This window comes from Dipodomys spectabilis, unplaced genomic scaffold (assembly GCF_019054845.1).
Source record: "Dipodomys spectabilis isolate Male_0828 unplaced genomic scaffold, ASM1905484v1 ptg000054l, whole genome shotgun sequence".
Classification (NCBI taxonomy): Eukaryota; Metazoa; Chordata; class Mammalia; order Rodentia; family Heteromyidae; genus Dipodomys; species Dipodomys spectabilis.
Genome location: NW_024870731.1, coordinates 20,499,106 through 20,519,024, shown reverse-complemented (window position 1 = coordinate 20,519,024; position 19,919 = coordinate 20,499,106). Strand labels below are relative to the sequence as shown.

At 45.6% G+C, this 19,919-nt stretch overlaps 1 protein-coding gene across 5 annotated transcripts in view; it reads right to left on the bottom strand.

Moving 5' to 3' along the window:
* Flnb (filamin B) overlaps positions 1–19,919 on the bottom strand; it is a 169,652-nt gene that overhangs the window by 63,991 nt on the left and 85,742 nt on the right. For all 5 annotated transcript variants that reach the window (XM_042679680.1, XM_042679684.1, XM_042679679.1 and 2 more), the window contains exons 11-22: positions 18,834–18,970; positions 17,213–17,406; positions 16,009–16,122; positions 14,785–14,928; positions 14,467–14,590; positions 13,986–14,146; positions 12,877–12,967; positions 12,477–12,646; positions 6,087–6,204; positions 3,607–3,869; positions 1,677–2,274; positions 906–1,079 (exon numbers count right to left, since the gene is read on the bottom strand). In XM_042679680.1, the coding sequence (XP_042535614.1) occupies positions 906–1,079; positions 1,677–2,274; positions 3,607–3,869; positions 6,087–6,204; positions 12,477–12,646; positions 12,877–12,967; positions 13,986–14,146; positions 14,467–14,590; positions 14,785–14,928; positions 16,009–16,122; positions 17,213–17,406; positions 18,834–18,970 (2,288 nt within the window). The remainder of the gene's footprint in view (positions 1–905; positions 1,080–1,676; positions 2,275–3,606; positions 3,870–6,086; positions 6,205–12,476; positions 12,647–12,876; positions 12,968–13,985; positions 14,147–14,466; positions 14,591–14,784; positions 14,929–16,008; positions 16,123–17,212; positions 17,407–18,833; positions 18,971–19,919) is intronic.

Below are 19,919 nucleotides of genomic sequence, written 5' to 3'. Positions count from 1 at the left end.
ATACTTGTCTGTCATATAACCACCCATGCTACCCCCAAGAAACATCACTAAGCCTATGTATCCTAAGCATATTGCCTTGATTTGGGAAAACTAGCTATTAATCAAAAGACCACTGGAAACCTAGAAAATAGAAAAGATAGATGCATGATGAGAAAAAATGAAAATATCTGCACCAGAGTATTTTTAGGATCATATTGTCTAGGTAATGGGTGATTTAGTTTTTATCTTTATGCTGTTTAAGTTTACCATCTCTAATATTCAAAAAAGAAATTAACATTCAACAAAAGTCACACAAATTGGAGCTGGGAAGGTGGCTCAGTGGTAGAGCGCTTGCCTTGCATGCCTGAGGCCCTGGGTTCGATTCCTCAGCACCACATAAGCAGAAAAAGCCGGAAGTGGCACTATGGCTCAAGTGGTAGAGCACTAGCCTTGAGCTGAAGAGCTGAGGGACAGCGCTCAGACCCAGAGTTCAGGCCCCACGACTGGACCAAAAGAAAAAAAAAGTCACACAAATTGTTCATTGCAACATTCCATGACATCACCCATAACCTGCTTGCAAGGCTCAGGCTAAGGGCCAGCCCACCTACTACAGAACAAGATCAAAAACTCAGGTACCAAGCAGGTAAGTAATATGCTGGAGAGATTTCATGTCTTTCTTTTTCTTTTCCTTCTATTTTTTCCCCTCTGTGATGTCAGGTTGGAACCTAGGGGGACCTTAGGCATGTTAGATAAGGGCTTTACCACTGAGCCCTTAGCCCCAAAGGTTTTACAGTTTCATGTTCCTTTGTACCTTCCCTTGCTGAGGTACTTTGAGCACAGGGGTCAGAGGTCATCATCAGCCACTGGGAGGAAGCCAAGCACAGCTTTGAACCAGGATTATATCCCAGAAGAGGACTACTCCTCACCTTTCTCAAATGGTGTGTACTCCACCTGGTAGGTGCCATCAGCATTGTCAGTGACAAAGCATTCCGTGGAGGCCCCAGAGGGGTTGCTGATGTGGGCCTTGATGTGGTCACCCCCTACCTGGGTCAGGGGTCTAGAGTCTACTGTGAAGTCGGTGGTGGCTTCCCGAAATACATCTGTAGAGGAATCACAGAGATAACAACCTCACCAACATTTTTGACCCAAGAGCAAACCCCAGAATGAAGGTTCTTAGAACTTATTATTCTTAGAACATATTAAGTCGAATTTCAGTGCCATCAGAGCCCCACAAGAAGCCGCTTCTTCCAAGGGTAGTCTTGCTAAAGAAAAGCACAAAGGTAGGGGCCTAAAGCAAGTTAAAGGAACGTCTCCTGTTACTGTGTGAGACCCAGTCCCAATGCCATGATTTTAGAGGAGAAAGGCATTCAGGGGGAGCTGGGCTGTACTGACCAAACTCTAGCACACTCATTTTAAATCTAATTCCAACTATGAGCCAACAATATAACATGCTGCTACCACACTAAAAATAATAATAATTAAAAAAATCAAGTTTTCTGGCTTAATTCCACCTATAATTGTGGGCCCCATTCCCCATGGAGAAACAGAAAATGGAGCTTTGTGCTCCCCATCCTTCCACAACTCTCACTGAAGACAGAGGCCATGGGGTGCATCCTTTCCTGCAGAAAACTGAGAGAACCCCATGGCTCGGCCATGTTGGCCCTTAGATCTCAGCCTCTTTTGTTATGGAAACTCACCTTTTCCTTCTATTCCTGGTCCGAAGACTTTGACCTTGCTGGTGTCCACAGCAGGCTCCACCTTGACCTGGGCAGGGAAGTGTGGCACCAGCTCGCCACCATACTTCATGGTGAGGGTATACATGCCGGCTGTCAGTGGCACGTATGTTACTGCGTAGGTGCCATCTTTGTTGTTCTGAATACAGACTTCAGCTTTTGCTCCTGAGTCTGAGACAGCTTCCAGGCCCAGGGCCCCAGGCCCTGCTTCTGAACAGTCAACACTAAGGATTCCGGCTTCACCCACTTTCCCATGCTCAAGACCTGGTCCTGATGCTATGACCTTGGAGGGGTCAAATGGCATTTCAATGTCGGCTTTGAAAGGGGACCCCGGTATGTGGACTTCTTCAAACAGAATGTTGACAAAGTATTCCCCGGGTTTTGTGGGAAGGTAAGAGACAGAGCAGGTCCCATCGCCATTGTCAGAGCATTCAATTTTAGCCTCACACGGACCTTCCACGGTTAGACCCAAACCTCCAGTTCCAGCTCCTTTGGTGTCGATGGTGAACTCAGCAGGCTTGCCCACAAGACCACCTTCAAGTCCAGGACCATGGGCCTTCACCTGATTGAACAAGAATAAGTCTTTATTCTACCTGGAGCTGGCATTGCTGACAGCCTCAACACTTATCACAACCAACGCTGAAGCACAGCTCCATTACATGGTCCCTCTCCCTCTCCCTTCACTAAGGGAGAGCCCAGTGCAGAAGGTATGGCAAGTAGCTAGCAGGAGCCATAGCCTTGGGCATCAAGAGCAGGAGTCCAGCCCTTCCTGGACAATGCCATCCAATGGCTCTTCTGAACCACAGGGCTGGACCTGAGACCTGAAATCTTGTCCAACAAATGCACATGAGTTGAGAGCTTATAGAACAGATTTCATGTTCCTTACTATAGCTCAGACTGCTAACTAAAGTCAACAAAGCTTGCATAATAAATTAAACCATTTCTTAAAAAAAGAAAGGGAGGAATGATGCTTTCATTTCTGACTCAACAAATCACACAGATTCATAGATTCATGCCACTCAAACCATAGGAAATCCCCTAAACCTTTGAGCCAAGAATGCCAGTAAGAAACGACAGTGAGGGTATTTTTTTTTTTTTTTTTTTTTGGGTCCGGTCGTGGGGCCTGAACTCTGGGTCTGGGCACTGTCCCTCAGCTCTTCAGCTCAAGGCTAGCGCTCTACCACTTGAGCCACAACGCCACTTCCGGCTTTTTTCTTTTTGCTTATGTGGTGCTGAGGAATCGAACCCAGGGCCTCAGGCATGCAAGGCAAGCGCTCTACCACTGAGCCATCTTCCCAGCCCCGACAGTGAGGGTATTTTTTAATAAAGCTTTTAGAGCTTCTAAAGATGAGTTGAATCTGTATGCTGGACACTGGCTGATGCCTCCATATTTGCTCTCTCTAGACTTGCCCCCATGGGCTGGTTAAAAATGTTATTATGCTGTCACTAAGAGAGACAGAGGAGGAGCAGGGGTCTGACCCAACCACCCAGGAGTGGCTTCACAGAGGACCCTTCACACTGAGATGTACCAGAACCACCATCAGCCATTAAGAACTGATTTTTATCACATAAAAATGACTTTCCAGGGCTGGGAAGGTGGCTCAGTGGTAGAGTGCTTGCCTAGCATGCATGAAGCCCTGGGTTCAATTCCTCAGGACCACATACACAGAAAAAGCCAGAAGCTACACTGTGGCTCAAGTGATAGAGTGCTAGCTTTGAACTAGAGAAGCTCAGGGACAGTGTCCATGCCCTGAGTTCAAGCCCCAGAACTGGCCAAAAAAAAAAAAAAAAAAAACACAACAAAAAAAAAAAAGCCCTTCCAAAAGCCTTTGCCAGGTAGAACCAGAGGACTGTGTTGCATTTGAGAAGTTCTGGAACAGAAACAAAAGCTGACCTTGGTGGGATCCGGTGGCAATGAGGCCTCCACAGTGTAAGGGCTCCCGGGGATGGGGTGTCCATCGTAGGTCACATCGACAGCATACAGCCCCTCCTCCCGGGGGATGAACTTGGCAGTGCTGCTCTCCCGGCCTGCGACAGGAGCCACTAGGCATGGCACGACCTTCCGAGATGGGCTCAGAATTGTTACATCCAGCTTCCCCTGGCCTCCTGCCCCTTTGGTGTCCACAGAAAACTCCTGATCCTTTCCCACCTCGACCCCTGGGGAAGAGAAACAAGCCAAAGTGATGAGGGGCCCCTTTCAGGCAGCAAGAACAATCATGAACAGAGAAAGGGTGGTGATTTGGGCATAGGGCTTTGTCATCACATTTCAGCCTCCACAACAACCATGAAAACAACTACTGTCATTTACTAAATATACTTTGAATGCTACACACCAATAACAGCACATGTCTCCTGGATTTTCACCTTAACCTGTTAGGTACTTAGCACTAACAAATGGCCCTAACCGATAGGGAAACTGAGGCCCAGAAGATTAAGTAACTTGTCTAGAGTTGGCATATCCAACAGGCTACAAAGCCTAAACTCAAATTTCACCACACACACTACTTTGATAGAGTATAGCCAGTAATTTACAATCTAGCACTGATCTCTTCTTGACTTTCTTTTGATGACAGTCTTCTATCTAAACACTTCCATAAGTCAACATATTATTTACTAATTCTTGGCAGGGAATTTGATCCTCCAGTTCTCCTTCCCCCAAGAAGGCAAAAGTAACAGAGCTGGTAAAGCTAAGAGTGTTGAAGCAAATCCTGAGAACTGACTCTGGGTTTATTTTTTTTGTTTTTGTTTTTGTTTTTTGGTCATGGGGCCTGAACTCTGGGCTTGGGCATTGTCCTTCAACTCTTCAGCTCAAGGCTAGCACTCTACCACTTGAGCCACAGCACCACTTTCAGCTTTTTCTGTTTATGTAGTGCTGAGGAATCCAACCTAGGGCCTCATGCCTGCAAGACAAACACTCTACCACTGAGCAACCTCCCCTGCCCTGTTTTTAAAAGGTCTTTGCAAAACCAAGCCATGGGAAACTCAAGTGTTAGTTTGACAAAAACAGAGAAGTGGCAAGGGGAGAAGTCAAAGTATTGGACAGTGAGCATCCATATGCTTAGAATAGCCAACAAAAGCCAACACTTTGGGACCTCTGAAACTGGGAGCTGTGGCTGGGTGTGCCTGTAATACTAACAGTAAAAAGATCATGAGTTCGAAGCCAGCTTTGGCTATAATGAGATCCTATCTTGATAAATTAAACAATAACCCCAAAATTGGCACTTAGCCTCAGTCATGAGTTGTGCATTTGGGTCATAGGGCAATGAAGATGCTCATTGAGGGCACTGCTGAGCTGCTGGGCAGCCCTACAGAGGGACACAGGGGGTCTACCCTGAGCATTACCCACTGAGTGCTACTGAGGCATCCAATCTGGGACCACCAAGCAGCTAATACCAGTGAAGGGAATGGTTGCCAGGATGCAATGCTGACTGTGGAATGCAATCTAAAGACATGCAGACAGAGCAGGACAATGCTAGTAAACACCCAAATGTTTGCACCTGCATGTCTCCATAAGTAGGAAAGATGGGGAATGAGAAGGGAACTGATAACTGTAGTCAACCCCAGGAAGGAAGTCAGTGACACAACAGTTCAAATGGAATTACTTTAGCTGTAATGCTTTTCTAGATGAAAAACAGGACAGTGTGAAAGACAATTTAAAGAGCATGAGTGGAAGGAACGTCTGAAGCAGAGTGTAAGTGCATACTACTCACTGATGTAAAGCCCTGGGTTTTATCCTTAACACTACAATAAAAAAAAAAAATTAAACAATATTTTTTTTCTTTTTGGAGGCTTGAACAGAGGGCCTCACATTCTCCCTTAGCTTTTTCTTTTTTTTTTTTGCTCAAAATTGGTGCTCTTAACACTTTAGGTAAGAGTCTCATGGACTTTTCTGCCTGGGCTGGCTTTGAACCACAACTCTCAGATCTCAGCATCTCAGCCTCCTGAGTAGCTAGGGCTATAGGCATGAGCCATCAGCACCAGGTTTAGAATACATACACACCTCACTTTGACTCAGATGCCAAGGGTAATTGGCGCAGTGAGAAACTCATTCAAAAACCACGTGCTCCAGTTTCTCTGAACAACAGCCTTCAGTGATGACGTCACCGGCACAGAAGGCTGACTATGTGCCACCTTCTGAATTATTGGCTCATTCACTTTTCCCATTTTCAGGAAGGCAAGTGTTCTCAGCCATCCTATCCCATGCAGCAGGTCACAGAGCTACTTCATGATGTTATGGTCTGAATTAAACCCAAGTCTGTCTACAGAGCCTCTGAAGATGGCTCTTCTCTGTGTCTTCTGTCTTTTGAAGGAAATCTAATGTCAGCCCTATTTGTTGGTCTTCAATAATCCATCTCTCCTCTACTAGTCACTTACTGTTTTCCAGGCCATTGATTTTTATTTTGCTCACATCCAGTGGGGCAGCAACACCCACGGTGAAAGGACTTTTAGGAATAGGGTCCCCACCATAAGTCACCAGAACGTGCATATTGCCCTGAAAAAAAAAGAGAGAGAGATTACAGGCTGGCAACACACTAACCTGCTATTCGCACATACCCTCTAGAACCTTCATGCCAAAGAGACCCAGTGGTTTTAGAAAGCACACCAGCCATACTTCTTTCAGCTGTTGACTGCACAGAGAAACAACCGAGAAATAAAATCAAATAAGAAGTTGGGCACTGGTGGCTCACACTTGTAATCCTAGCTACTCAGGAGGTTGAGATCCAAGGATTGAGGTTCAAAGCCAGACCAAGCAGGAAAGCCCAGTAGACTCTTTATCTCCAATTAACCACCAAAAAGCCAAAAGTAGAGATGTAGCAGAGTACCAGCCTTGTGTGAAAAAGCTAAGGGACAGAGCTTAGGCCCCAAGTTTAAACCCCAGTACACACCCACACAGCCACACACACACTCACAAACACTCAAGGTAACTACTAACAAAAGACAACTTAATCATTTACAACCCGCCAAACATTGTACCTTTATGCATTTCCTCTATTCAATCTCAAAAGTGTATTAAGGAGTAGTCCCTACCATCATCCTCATTGTTCCAAAAGAGGAACGCATGCCTCAGTGAGTAAATAAAGTTGCTCTGTCACACCTTGGTGTGTGTGCTGGGCCTCAAACCTGTGTTGCTTTGCCATGCCACCTCACTACCTAACACACAGCTACCCCAGTTGTGGATACAGCTGCTGGGCCTGGGGCCTCCAAACAAACAGAACCAGTTTGTCCATGTCCTGGCAATCTGTTTCAGCCCCTTTGGTTGCAAAAGGGATTTGCAGTGGTTCACCTGGAGCTGTTCTAGACCAGAACACAGTGTAACTGCTGTTCTCATAAAGGACAGCAAAGCCTGTAAGTGTGAAGGCACACCGTGTTGCAGGATTGCTGCAGGCAGTCATACTGTGTAACTGTCCTTCTCCTTGCCCTGCTTCCAGACCAGCTCACTGCTGGCTTCTCACTACCATCAGCAGAGTCCCCTCCAGGCCAAGTAAGTATCCATGAAAACCCATTGGCAGCCCATTGCCTTCTTAGTGGGCAAGGCTCCTTTTGCCTCAATCATCCAGGCATAATATAAAAAGCATGCAAGGGCCAGGTGCTGATGGATCTACCTATAATCGTAGCCACTTGGAAGCTGAGATATGAGGATCATGGTTCAAAGCTACCTGGGCAGAAAAGTCCATGAGACTAGACTCTTAGGCCCAATTAACTACCAAAAAAGCTGGGAATGGAGCTGTGGCTCAAGTGATAGATTAGCCTTGAGCACAAAAACTCAAGGACAGTATCCAGGCATTGAACTGAAGCCTCCAGGGCACTCCCAACACCCCCCTACACACACACTGGCCACTGCAGCACACAAGGGAGAGGAAAGTTGAAGACAAGATTCTCTGAGAATTCCACAGGCTCAGCTGGTGTGCAGGCTCTGCTGAAAGCTGTCACTAGTGTTAAGAGGGTGTAGATTTTGGCTTATGTATATTTTCTCACATTCCTTTTGTAATAAAGGGGAAAAGAGCCAAGGAAAGTGGGGAAGGGAGGGCTAGTTGCATCAATGAATGACTGATTTTTCCAGGTTTTTCTTTAACACTACACATGAAACCAACTGGCCCCCTACCTCAAGGGTATAACATTTCATGCTAAAATGTGCATGGGTCAAATTCAACAGGGCTGGGTGCAGGCCAAGGGACAAGAACTGTCCCCTAAGGGAGGACTGACTTGTTACTTCAGCTACATGACCTTTCTGACACTCTGGTTCTTCCCCAGCTGCATTTGCCCACAGTCTCTATCAAGGGAGGCTCAAATCCAACCAGGGGTCCTGGAAATACCACTTCCCACCCCCATAAGACTTCTGGCTATTTCTCTGGAGTGCTAAGGAGAAAAGGGAAAGTCCTCTTCCAGTTAAGCCCGCCCATTCCATACAAGAAAAGTATACTCTAATTACCAGACACAAAAGCAAAACAAAAAAACTCAAAAGGAAAATGAACTCTGTTAGAAAACCACACCAGGAGGAGGAAAAGAATCTTAGAAGATTTAGCCTCTAATACCTACAGTATTTCCAGTTTCCTGGGAGGCTCAGATAAGGAATGGATTGGGCTCCCCTGCCACCCAACCCCATCTAGGTCATGAGGACTGTGAGTACCTGTGCATTTCACCAAGATCTGGCAGGCTACATGACCATGATAACTGTCCTATGCACTATTGAAGCCTGGTCTTACACCCAAAACACATGAGCATGACCTTGAAGCTCAGAAGATGGGCTCCTCTGCTCCAGAGTCCCCCTCTTCCCCCCCGCCCCCCGAGTGCAGCCACAATCTTACTGCTACCCTGAGAGGCTCCACAAGCTCCAGGGGTTTCCTGAAGGTGCCACAGAGCAGACGGAGGGGCTGATTTCCCAGTTAATCCTAAAGAGGAGATCATGGGGCTACAGACACCAGTCTCTCAAACTGCTGGGCAGATGGGAACTTTGGGTAAGAAACTTAAGCCACTTGAGGCTATACCAAAGGCAAAGAAGGCAAAGTCCTGGAACAAAAAGTTACCATTAAAAAAAATAATAATGTGGCCGGGTGCTGGTGGCTCACATCTATAATCCTAGCTACTCAAAAGGCTGAGCGACCTGAGGATCTCAGTTCAAAGCTAGCCCAGGCAGAAACTCTGTGAGACTTTTATCTGCAATAAACTACCCAGAAAAGGCTGGAAGTAGTGGGAAATGTGGCTCAAGTGGCAGAGCAGTAGTTTTGAGCGAAAGAAGCTCAGGGACAGAGCCCTGGGCCCTGAGTCCAAGACCCAGAACTGCCACTAAATAATTAATTAAACGTAGCTTTACATTTTGTAAAATGCCAGCTCTGAGAGGGTTGTTAAGCCCCAACCCTACTACATCCACTCCTCTAAGGCAGAAAGAGCTCTGATCCTTCTATCTGGACTAACAAGTGCATCAGGGTATATAACACTGACCACTCCAGGAAGGCTTGCAATCTGTCACTCAGGGATCCTACAGTAGCCCCCAAGCATTGAACAGCCAGAGTTAAGAATCAGAGTCCTGACTTCCTCAGCAGACAGGCTATATAGTTTCTTATTGGCCAGGCCAGCATGTACCTATACCTGCCCCACCCCACCCCCACCCCCACACAGACACACCAAGCAGCTGCCTTCTTGCAGTTCCAATAATCACCAATGTCCCGCTTTGAGGTCACTGGCCTCAAAGTGTGCCCCCTCTCCTGTGTAAGGACAACTTTCTGATTGGCTAGGCCCCTTATCCAGAGCACACCATGAGGTTTCAGCCACTCCTCAGAATGAAAGTTCAGAGGAGAATGAGAACATGCCATTCTTGCTTGTGGATCAAAGAGAGAAGCCATTCACTCATTCAGCTGCTAATCCACAGGTAACACCTATGGCTCCAGGTCTGGCGCTTGGGGCTGGGGATGGGAAGATACAGGCAGGACATGATATCACCTTGGGGAGCTCACCTTCCAAGAAGAGACACTATCTGTTTTCTTTGCCAAAGAGAAATATGCAGAATTAGCCCAGTGCTGGTGGCTCACCCCTGTAATAGTAGCTACTTGGGAGGCTAAGATCTAAGGATCACAGTTTGACATCAGCCTGAGTAAGAAAAGTCTGTAAGATTCTTATCTCCAATTAGCTACTAAAAACCAGAAGTGGAACTATGGCTCAAATGATAAGAGTGCTAGCATTGAATGTGCATGTGAGCGTGCGCACGCGCGCGCGCGCACACACACGCACACGCGCGCACACACTCACATGCACGCGTGCACACACACACACACACACACACACACACACACACCTGAATAATTACAAGCAGCCCAAATAGTGAAACCGTAAGCCGTGCTCTAAACAACAAACAACAAAAAAGGCCCCAGAGACACTGCACAAAACACTTACATGAAAGGCAGCAATTAACACCAAGATTCTACCAGGCTCCTAGGACATATCACTTCAGTGTCGGTGAATAAATAGTCCAAAGAGATTACTGAGTTTGCCAAGGGCTCTCAAACCTGCCGCTATCACAGAGCTAGACAAACTTGACCTTGAGGTGATTCAAGTAAAAAGTCTCCCCTTCTCCCATCACTACAAATGCAACAAAGCTAGAGCTGGGCTCTTAACCTCCACCTCCAGGGTGGCTGGTGACAAATGACAACAAGTATTACCATTCTTTCAGGGGTACAGGCCAACTCCACCTTCCCCAGTGTCTGAAACCTACTTTCTAACAGCTTGATCAAAAACACAGGGAGGTATATAGATATAGGATAAGAAAACGTCACCAAGTGTTTTCAGAAGCATCTATGCTTGTGAACTTGGTCAGTAAGCATGGCCATAGTTTTCTGCTACCTTCTACTAAGGAATGTGGAAAATAGGTAACAAAGATGACAACAAGCCATCACTCCTGGTGCAAACCTCCCAAACAGCCCTCAGAAGCATCAGTGGGGAAATAATTACCTATGCTTTGCCAACAACCAGGGATGTGACCAAGATACTCTTTACCTCTGCTTCCCACATAGTTGAGATTATAGGCCCATACTACCATGCTCATTAGGATTTATGTGTGTGCATACAGTACTCGGTTTGAACTTAGGGCCTGGCAACACTCTTGCCTAGATTTTTTTTGCCTAACACTGGTATTATACCACTTGAACCACACCTCTACTTCAGGTAATTTGCTGGTTAATTGGAGATAAGAATCTCTTGGATTTGTTTGCTGGGGCTGGCTTCAAACCTTGATCCTCAAACCTTAGCCTCCCGAATAACTAGGATTACAGGTGTGAGTCAACAGTACACAGTCCCTTCATTAGAATTTTTAAGAACAAGAAGGTTGGAAATGTGGTTCAAGCAGTAAAAAGCTTGTCTAACAAATGCAAGGCTCTGAGCTCAAACTTCAGCACTACCTAAAAAAAAGAAAAGAAAATCTTTTTTGGAAGTGGAGTTGTGGCTCAAGTGGTAGAATGCCAGCCTTGAGCAAAGAAACCAAGTAAGTACACAAGACCTTGAGTTTAAGCCCCACTGCTGGCACAATAAAATTAAAAAAACACAACTTGATCCCTGCCAGGGAAGTTCTCCAAGAGTGCATAGTGCCCCCTTCTCAAGCAGCAGGCGTAGCCACACATGCTCACTGTACCCCTTGTTCCTTCTCACTCCTGCTGGCCCCATGCCGAGTGGGCCTGGGTGGGGTGATGCTTGAACAGTGTTTCTGCAGCCAGCAGGCACTTCCGGTCCTGCAAATGCCATTTCCCACACAGGGGACTCCTTCTTCCAAAACGAAGGAATCTCAGAGACTTAGAACAACAGTTTACCACACTAGGCAAGGGTATTAAAATCCAGACTTTCCTGCCAGGATGTCTGCTGTCCAGACTCCGGAGGTGTGAACATGAAGCAAAACAAACTCTTAAAGGAACATAATGGATACAGAATTTCAGTTGTGCAGGGTATAAAGAGCTGTGGAGAGGTAGATGGGGGGTCATGTTTGCACGACAGGAAAATGTATTTAATGTCGCTGAAGTGTGCACTTCAGCAGGCCCAAGCTGGAAAATGTTCTCTGGAGTTTGCTCCAATACAAAAATAATAAATTTTACAAAGTTAAACACACAGACATGAACTTGTTTAGACGGATAGTTTTTTTTTTTAAGGCCCTTGTGGCATATCATAACAAAATAAATCAGCTTAGATAGAAAGTCCCCTAAGAATTCCTACGGTTTTATAAAAGGGAACAATTTGTGACCCTAAATAGCACTGCAGCCCTTAGGGACTAAAAGCTGAACAGGCTCTTTGAGAAAAGACCTCAGTAAAACACCTTGTAAAGGTGTAGAAGTAGGCTAAAAGGCTGCAAGGGGTAGGGGGAGCAAATGTGGCAGGGCTCTGTGAGTAATTAATGACAGAGGCCTCAGGCAAAAGTGTGTGTGTGTGTGTGTGTGTGTGTGTGTGTGTGTGTGTGTGTGTGTGTGTGTGTGAGAGAGAGAGAGAGAGAGAACACAAACCTATGTGTGTGAGAGAAAGGTAGAACTGTTAGGCCCTAATTTATCAAGTGTCTAAGACTTCTCTGATAAAACCTGAGAGATGTTTGTCCTTTGGAATTCCCAAAGGCTATTCCCATAGCATCCACCAGGCTTTGGGTGGTCCCAGAGAGACTTAGAATGAGAGGTCTAAAGAGTCATCTCCCACAGTGGCCCACCCCTACACGCGCCGCTCACACTCCTGGGGTCCTGCTGCTGTGTGCTTCTACACAGGGGCCTGTCCAGCAAAGCAGGGGGGTGAGATGGATCCTACCTGCTGGGTGGGTGTGTATTTAACGGTGTGGGAATAGTCGTAATTATCAATGATGTCCAAGTCCTTCACTGCTTCACCAGGAATGGGGCTACTGAACTGCACGTTGAGTGGGGCTTTCCCAGCGCCCTTGGTGTAGACAGTGAAGTGGGTGGGTTTCCCATTTTCCACACCTGGAAGAACACATCGTGAAGTGGGGAGGCGGGGTTAGCTGGGCAGCTTTCACTTTTAGAACCAGTCTGACGGGTCCAACATCACCCATAACCTACTCATCACCCATAACAAAGGCGGCCAGGGACATGGGCAGTCCCCTCTCAGGCAGATACTGTTCTGAGTGGAGATCAGTCCCTCTGGGTCTAGACCAATACCCTTGACCACAGACAGCTTCAACCCACCCTCTTACCTGCTTTGCTGAGTCCTGGGCCTTCAGCCTTCACTTTGTTGGCATCGTGAGAAGGATCCACTTTGACTCTGAAAGGACTGGCGGGGATTTCCTGTAGCAAAGACACTGTCTCAGAAGGAAAAGCCCCTGAGCAACTGCCAGAGCTTTAGCTTTCTGCCCAAACACCAGGGGTGAATCTTTGTACAATATCTACTTTGTCAGGTGAAAGAAGGTGATTCTGCACATGCTTAGTATCAGGAACAGACCCTGTGGGCCACTCACTCATAATCCAAAGATCGTGAGACTCAAAATGTTGGGTACTGAATATGAGAAAAGTACTACCCAGGATAAAGCCAGAATCTGAAACAATGTATGCGGAGTCAGGGGAAGGAAATGTCCTTACAGAGACAGCTGAGAGCTTCGGTACTGGGACTACAAGGAAGTAATCAGAATCAGAATGACCATAATTCTTGGAGAAGAATGCTGCAGACAGTCAGAATAAAGGCATGAGAGATTAAATAGATGACGTCAAATTGAAGGCCATTAGCATTAGGCATGGAATGTTCTCTTTCATTTCCTATTTTACGTCAAGTAATTCTAATCATCTGGATTTGTGGCATTTTATCATCACTAGCACATACCTGATACTTCAAAAAGCCTCTCCCTAAAAAAAAAATCTAAGGGCAGAGGCCAGAGCAATTGCTTCCAATAGGACAATGGTTCAATCAGAAGCTTGATAAATGTTTACAAGTCAGGCTCTTTCCAGAGTCCTGCTTTTAACCACTGAATGTACTGTTTACTTCTGGGCATTTTTATTTCCTTTTAGTTAAGGAATCAGAGATAAAAAGGATTAAGCTAGGTCAGGTGCTGACCCCTATAATCTTAGCTACTCAAGAGGCTGAGATCTGAGGATCACAGTTCAAAGCCAGCCCAGGCAGGAAAGCCTGTGAGACTTTTATCTCTAACTCACCATCAAAAAAGCCAGAAATGGAGCTGTGGGCTCAAGTGGTAGAGTTAGACTAGAATTGAGTACTGGCACAAAAAAGCAGGGGAAAAAGGGAGTTCTCAGGAAATAAACACCCAGGTGGTCTAGCCCATTCCCCTCAGTCCACCCCAGGCCCAATGCACACCTGTGAGGCAAAGAGAACTTTGATGGTGTATCGCCCAGCAGCAGGAGGCACATATTTGACTGTAAACGTGTCGTTGGCATTGTGAATAATATCAAAATCCACATCTTCCTCATCGTCACTTAACACCCGGGCATCACACTTAATGCCAACACTGACATCACCTGGAACAGACTGGCTTATTAGTACTAGTTAGCAAGAAACAGCATGTCCTAGGCAATCACTTCCAGCTTGGGCTAATACCCCCAAAGAGCAACAGAGAAGTTTCCAGTAAGAAACCTAAGAAAGGGAAGCTGATTTTGGAAAAGGGGTGAAGATATTTGCAGATACTACCAAAAACCAAAACATGATTGCATTCGGTGAGTAACGGCCTATGCAGACGGACTACTTTCCAGGTTAATGTTCATTGCCCTCCAAGCCTTACGGAAAGAACTTTCTTCCCTAAGGAGCAATCACCACTGTAGTGGGTGCAGTCTGCTCTTACCTTCCCCAGCCTCTGTGCAGTCCACTGTGAAGTGAGTGGGCTCATTTGCCTTCAGACCACTTCTCTCCACACCTGGCCCGAACACTTTGACCTTCTGGGGATGGCTACCCTGCCCAATGTTGACCTAGAAAAACCATGAAGAAAGTTTGAGCATCCATCCCACCAAACAACACATTGATTCCTTTGGAGAAGGAATCAGGCCATCCCATCTTTCAGTGCCCAGAGGAAGATGGGTCTGTTCTACATATAAGCCACAGAGCTCAAGCCTGGAGCACAACTGGGCTTTTTTCTATAACCAGGATTTGCCTCACAACTTACCCTGTAGGGGCTGCGTGGGATGTTCACACCTCCCCAGACCACAGCAATGGTGTGCTTGATGGCCTTCACCGGCATGTATGAGCAGACATATGTGCCATCCATCCGGCTTTTCATCTGGATATCGATAGGCTGGCCTTCCCCATCCTGCAAAAGAGCCAGAGCTAGGAACAGAGATGATCTCATGCTGTCTCCTATAACAGAGCCAGCATAGCCTTCCAGCACAGCCAAGGCAAAACTTCAAGGAGCAACCATGACATACATGTCAAATGCTCACAATACAATAGCAAATAACAAAATATTATATGTTCATTATATTGCCAAGATCAGCCTTAAGCTCCTGGCTTGACTGATCCTCATAACTCAACCTTCCAAGTACTGGGACTATGGATACAGCTATCCTTTGCTACATTTATTTGTTTTTAAACTATTAAGAGTACTTCCCTCCCACTCACCCTACAAAAAAAGCAGTGTCTACTCAATGTGCTGGTTCTGGGGTTTCAACTTGACCTGGTCTGAGCACTATCCCCGAGTTTTTGCTCAATGCTAGTGTTCTGTCACCTGAGCCACAGCTCCACTATTGGCATTTGGTGGTTAATTGCAGATAAGAATCTCATGGACCTTCCTGCTAGGGTTGGTTTTAAAAGGTGATCTTCATATCTCAGCCTCCTGAGTATCTAGGACTACAGGCATGAGTCACTAGTATACTGGCTTCTTAATTTCAATTCCTGCATCTAAGTCCTTTTGCTAGTCTCAATTAAAATAGATAAACGGATTCTGAAATTTGTTTACAAACTTCCCATCAGAGCCAAAGTAGATACAAAACCCAAAGAAAGAGCTTACAGGGTAATGTGAAAGAACCAGCCTTCTTTCCAAAGTATACAAATTACAAAGATTGTGAAAAACACCTTTTTAATCCTCATATAACCCCTGAGATATTATTATTCCCAATGCATGAACAAACAAAAACAAAGTCACTGAGGACTGGGAATGTGGCTTAGTGGTAGAGTGCTCACCCAGCATGCATGAACGCATAAACAGAAAAGGCCAGAAGTAACACTGTGGCTCAAGTGGTAGAGTACTAGCTTTGAGCAAAACAAGCTCAGGGACAGTATCTAGGCCCTGAGTTCAAGAAAAAAGGAAAAAAAAAAAGATGCACTAAGCATTGTGCTGCTATTACAGGTACAGTCTGCCAGTTATGTGCTTGGGTGGTCCCCAGAAACTTACCTGAGCAAATATCTTTAAGGGGGCTTTTCCAGCATCCTTAGGGTCCACAGTGAACTCAGCTAGGTTATTGACGATGCACCCAGTCTTCTCCAAACCTGGTCCATATGCTCGAACCTGGAACAAAAAGCCAAAAAGGACTGTCTTTCTAATAATGACTGTCTTTCTGAGACCAGCCCACTAAGCCTGATCACCAAGCAATGAGGCAGGGAGGCGGGCACCGGCAGGGACAGGCATGACAAAATGCCTCCTATTTAATTTTATGGTGTACATGTAATAAGATGGTTATGGGAAGTGAAATGCAAAAGCAGGCTGTAACTTTAAAATAATAGTATTGCTAATTTCTCATGAAGAAGAAAAGCTATAAAACCTGGCCTGAACCAACCCAAGCTCCCTGCCTTACTCTGAATTAATAGAAAGAACTTCTAGTAACTGGGTCAGGGAGCTCCAGCCATGCCCAGTTTCAATACACATAACCTTTACCACAGACATCATTCCAAATGTTTGCAGTCCCCAAGAAGCAAATGAGCAGCAGTGGCCAAAGAAGCGTCACTACCAGTGTGAACTGATGCCAGCCAGCTGCCCAAGTGGGCCAACAGAAGTAAACATGGGTACAGGATTCACCTGCTGTCTGTCAGCTTGCTAATAAGGACTTGGAAAGAAGCCTTTGGAAACACTGCTCCAACTTTAAGAGAAGCAAGACTGGAGGAAAACCATTTTTATCTATGGAATATTTTGAAATACTCCAGAAAGTAGCAAGACTGAAATCTGTAAGGAAACAATGATTCTGGAGCCCCTATACAGACCGTGCACTATACTAAAGAACCTGACCTTGGATTGTCCCGGAAGCTCTAAGAAGTAGATATTATCACACACACACACACACACACACACACACACACACACACACACACACAAATGCACACATGCGCGCACGCGTGCGCGCACACACACACACACACACACACACACACACACACACACATCATTTTATAGAGGAAAAGACCAAATGGCAGAGAGGAGCATGACTTAGCCAACATTATAAAAGTACTAAGAATACTAACAAGACTCAAATTCAGGCCCAATTCCTTTCAAAAACCCAGACAGTTCCTTTCTGTCATTCCCAACATGATTGGTTGTGTCTTCAGGCATGGAGATGAGGACGGTGGGGGTGGAAGAGGTGACAGAAACAGGACAAGTTGCTCACCAGATCTGGGTTGTAGTCTCCTGAGGCAGGGTGGATGAAGGCCATAAATGGGCTGTCCTTAATGTCTTCATCATCACACATGATGTGAACGGCATATTCTCCCGGCTCTTTGGGCCAGTACTTGACATCACATGATCCATCATTCTGGTCATCGTATTCGATCTTTGCCTGGGAAGGGCCTTCAATGGCAAAACCTGGGTGACAGTAGAAGGGCCTCTGTGGTTACAATGGTGGGAAGCATCTACTCCACATTGCTACCAATTTGTGCCTTCAGCCTCCTAGGAGCCAAATACTGGCCACAAGATTGAAATGTACTAAGTCTTCACAAGAAATAGAAGGGTTAGATACTTTAGGATTTTATATTAGCTAAGAAGAAGCAAGAAGAGATAGAGAATAGATGAGCAAATCTCTCAGCCGTTTGTCAATATGTGTCAAAAATCTTAAGCCAATATCCAAACCTTATCATCCCCATCCCCCTACTCAACGCCTTTCTGGTCTTTTACCTAAAGAACTGAGGATACACACTCACTGTGGTTCATATACCAAAACCTTGGAGAGCCAAAGAATAGACACTGTCACACAATGGAATTCCACAAAACCTCAGAAAATGGATGCATAAAGATATGAATACTTCCTCCACAGTATATGTAGCAAATTAACATTTGTACATGCATGTACGTGCAAAAACCTGGGAAGGCTATAAAATACTACCTTTGACCTGGAAGATATACCAAGATGACTAATATTTCTAGTAGAAAAAATTAAAGGCTAAATCTGGCTCCCCGCCTAATTTTGTAAATAAAGTTTTATGGGACTATGGCCACTCCGTTGTGTACCTATTCTTTAATGGCTGTTTCTACCTGACAATAGAGTTACATAATTGTGGCAGAGACCAGATGGTCTCTGAAAACATCTGCTATCTGCCCTGTATAGAAAAAGTTTGGTGCCACATGCCTGTTATGCCAGTACTTGGGAGGATGATGTGACAGGAACATCATGAGACCATGAGCTCCAGGCTGCACTGCCCTTAGACTGGGCTACCTAGCATAGATTTTGAGAGAGAGAAGGTGGCAAGAGGGAGTGAATGAGGGAGGAAAGAAAGGAGGAGGGGAGGAAGGAAGGAAGGAAGGAAGGAAGGAAGGAAGGAAGGAAGGAAGGAAGGAAGGAAGGAAGGAAGGAAGGAAGCAAGCAAGCAAGCAAGCAAGCAAGCAAGCACGCTATCAGAGGTATATCTGAAATATATTCAGTTATGCTTCCAAGAACATATCTACTTCCCAAATGATGAATTTCTGCAAAATTCATTCTTTGAAACTAACATTAAATGTCTTAATCCCTACTAAGCGCCCACCTAAGTGTTCTAAGTATTGCTTAGGCATAACAAAAGGCATGTAACCTCACTGGTAGATTAATGGCTGCTAGAGACAGAGGCTGTGAGCAAGATAGGAGGAGGAAAATGGGAACTACAATTCAACAGCAGCATCTAGAAAAGGTCTTGGGTGGTCAGGAGGCCAAGAAGCTAACAGTAGTGAGGCTGGGTAAGGCCCTAACACCCAGCCAGTCTCCAGACCCAGATCATCACCCTCAGCCCTCAAGAAGCTGCTGGTCAGTTGCCTCCACTTACCTAGAGATCCCACTTCAGAGCCAATAGACTCCACCACAAAGTCTGCTGACCGTCCAACAACCCCGCCATGGAGACCAGGTCCCCAAGCACGAACTTTCTGCATGCCTGCTTCAGGGCCAACTTGAACTTCAAAGGGGCTAGAAAGAAGGGAACAGAAGAAGCCTCAATGAAGAGCAATGATGGAAACCATTAACATACATTCATTCTACCTGCCTGATCCTTGCAGTGGGGATCGCCTGCTCTGGGCAAGCCTTTCCTCCTCATTTCCTCCTTCCTTCTGAAGCCATTGTTATGTCAACAATATCATGCAGTGTGGCTGCCTCAGGAGCAGTGGGGCACTGGGCGGACACTCAAGGCCCTTGTCAGTGACCTTTCATCCAACACAGCCCTCTGGACAGCGAACCCTAGAGGTAAGAAAGCCCATACTTCTCTATGCCTATCTATGCTCTAACCCCAAAAGTAGTTTGAATAGGTTTTACCTCCTATGTGAACAAATGTGTTTTTAATTTTGATACTGCGAGATTTAAAGTATGTGTGCTTGGATACTGAGAACCTTATATAGTAACTCCTTGTGCTCAGTTTTGCTTCCTAAAGTTTCAGTGACATTGAGTCACACGTGATCCAAAATATACATCAACAGAAGCTCAAGACAGCCCAGAAATCCATCATGATGCCTATACCGCAATTCTCACCTCACCCCGCCACACAGGCCAACCAGAGCACATCTCATCTCCAAAGGCAAGAACAGTACAATAAGATACCTTCAGAAGTTCTGCATTCATCTACCTTTTATTACAGCATGCTGTGATCATTGCTCAGTTCTGTTATTATTGTTGTGAAGTTGTTACTGTGCCTATTTTATCAATTAAACTTTCTCATGGGTGTGCGTGTCTGGGGAAAAACTGCATATAGAGCATCTGGAACTGTCTATAGTTTTGATACGTACTTGTCTTAGAATGGATAGGTGGGAACAATTAAAATGCCCAACTATTTCTCAAGGCAAACATGTATTTATAAACGTATTCAGAGTTTAAAGTTGCCTCAAAGGCTAGAAACACATGAGTGTAGAGAGGACTCATCTCTAAG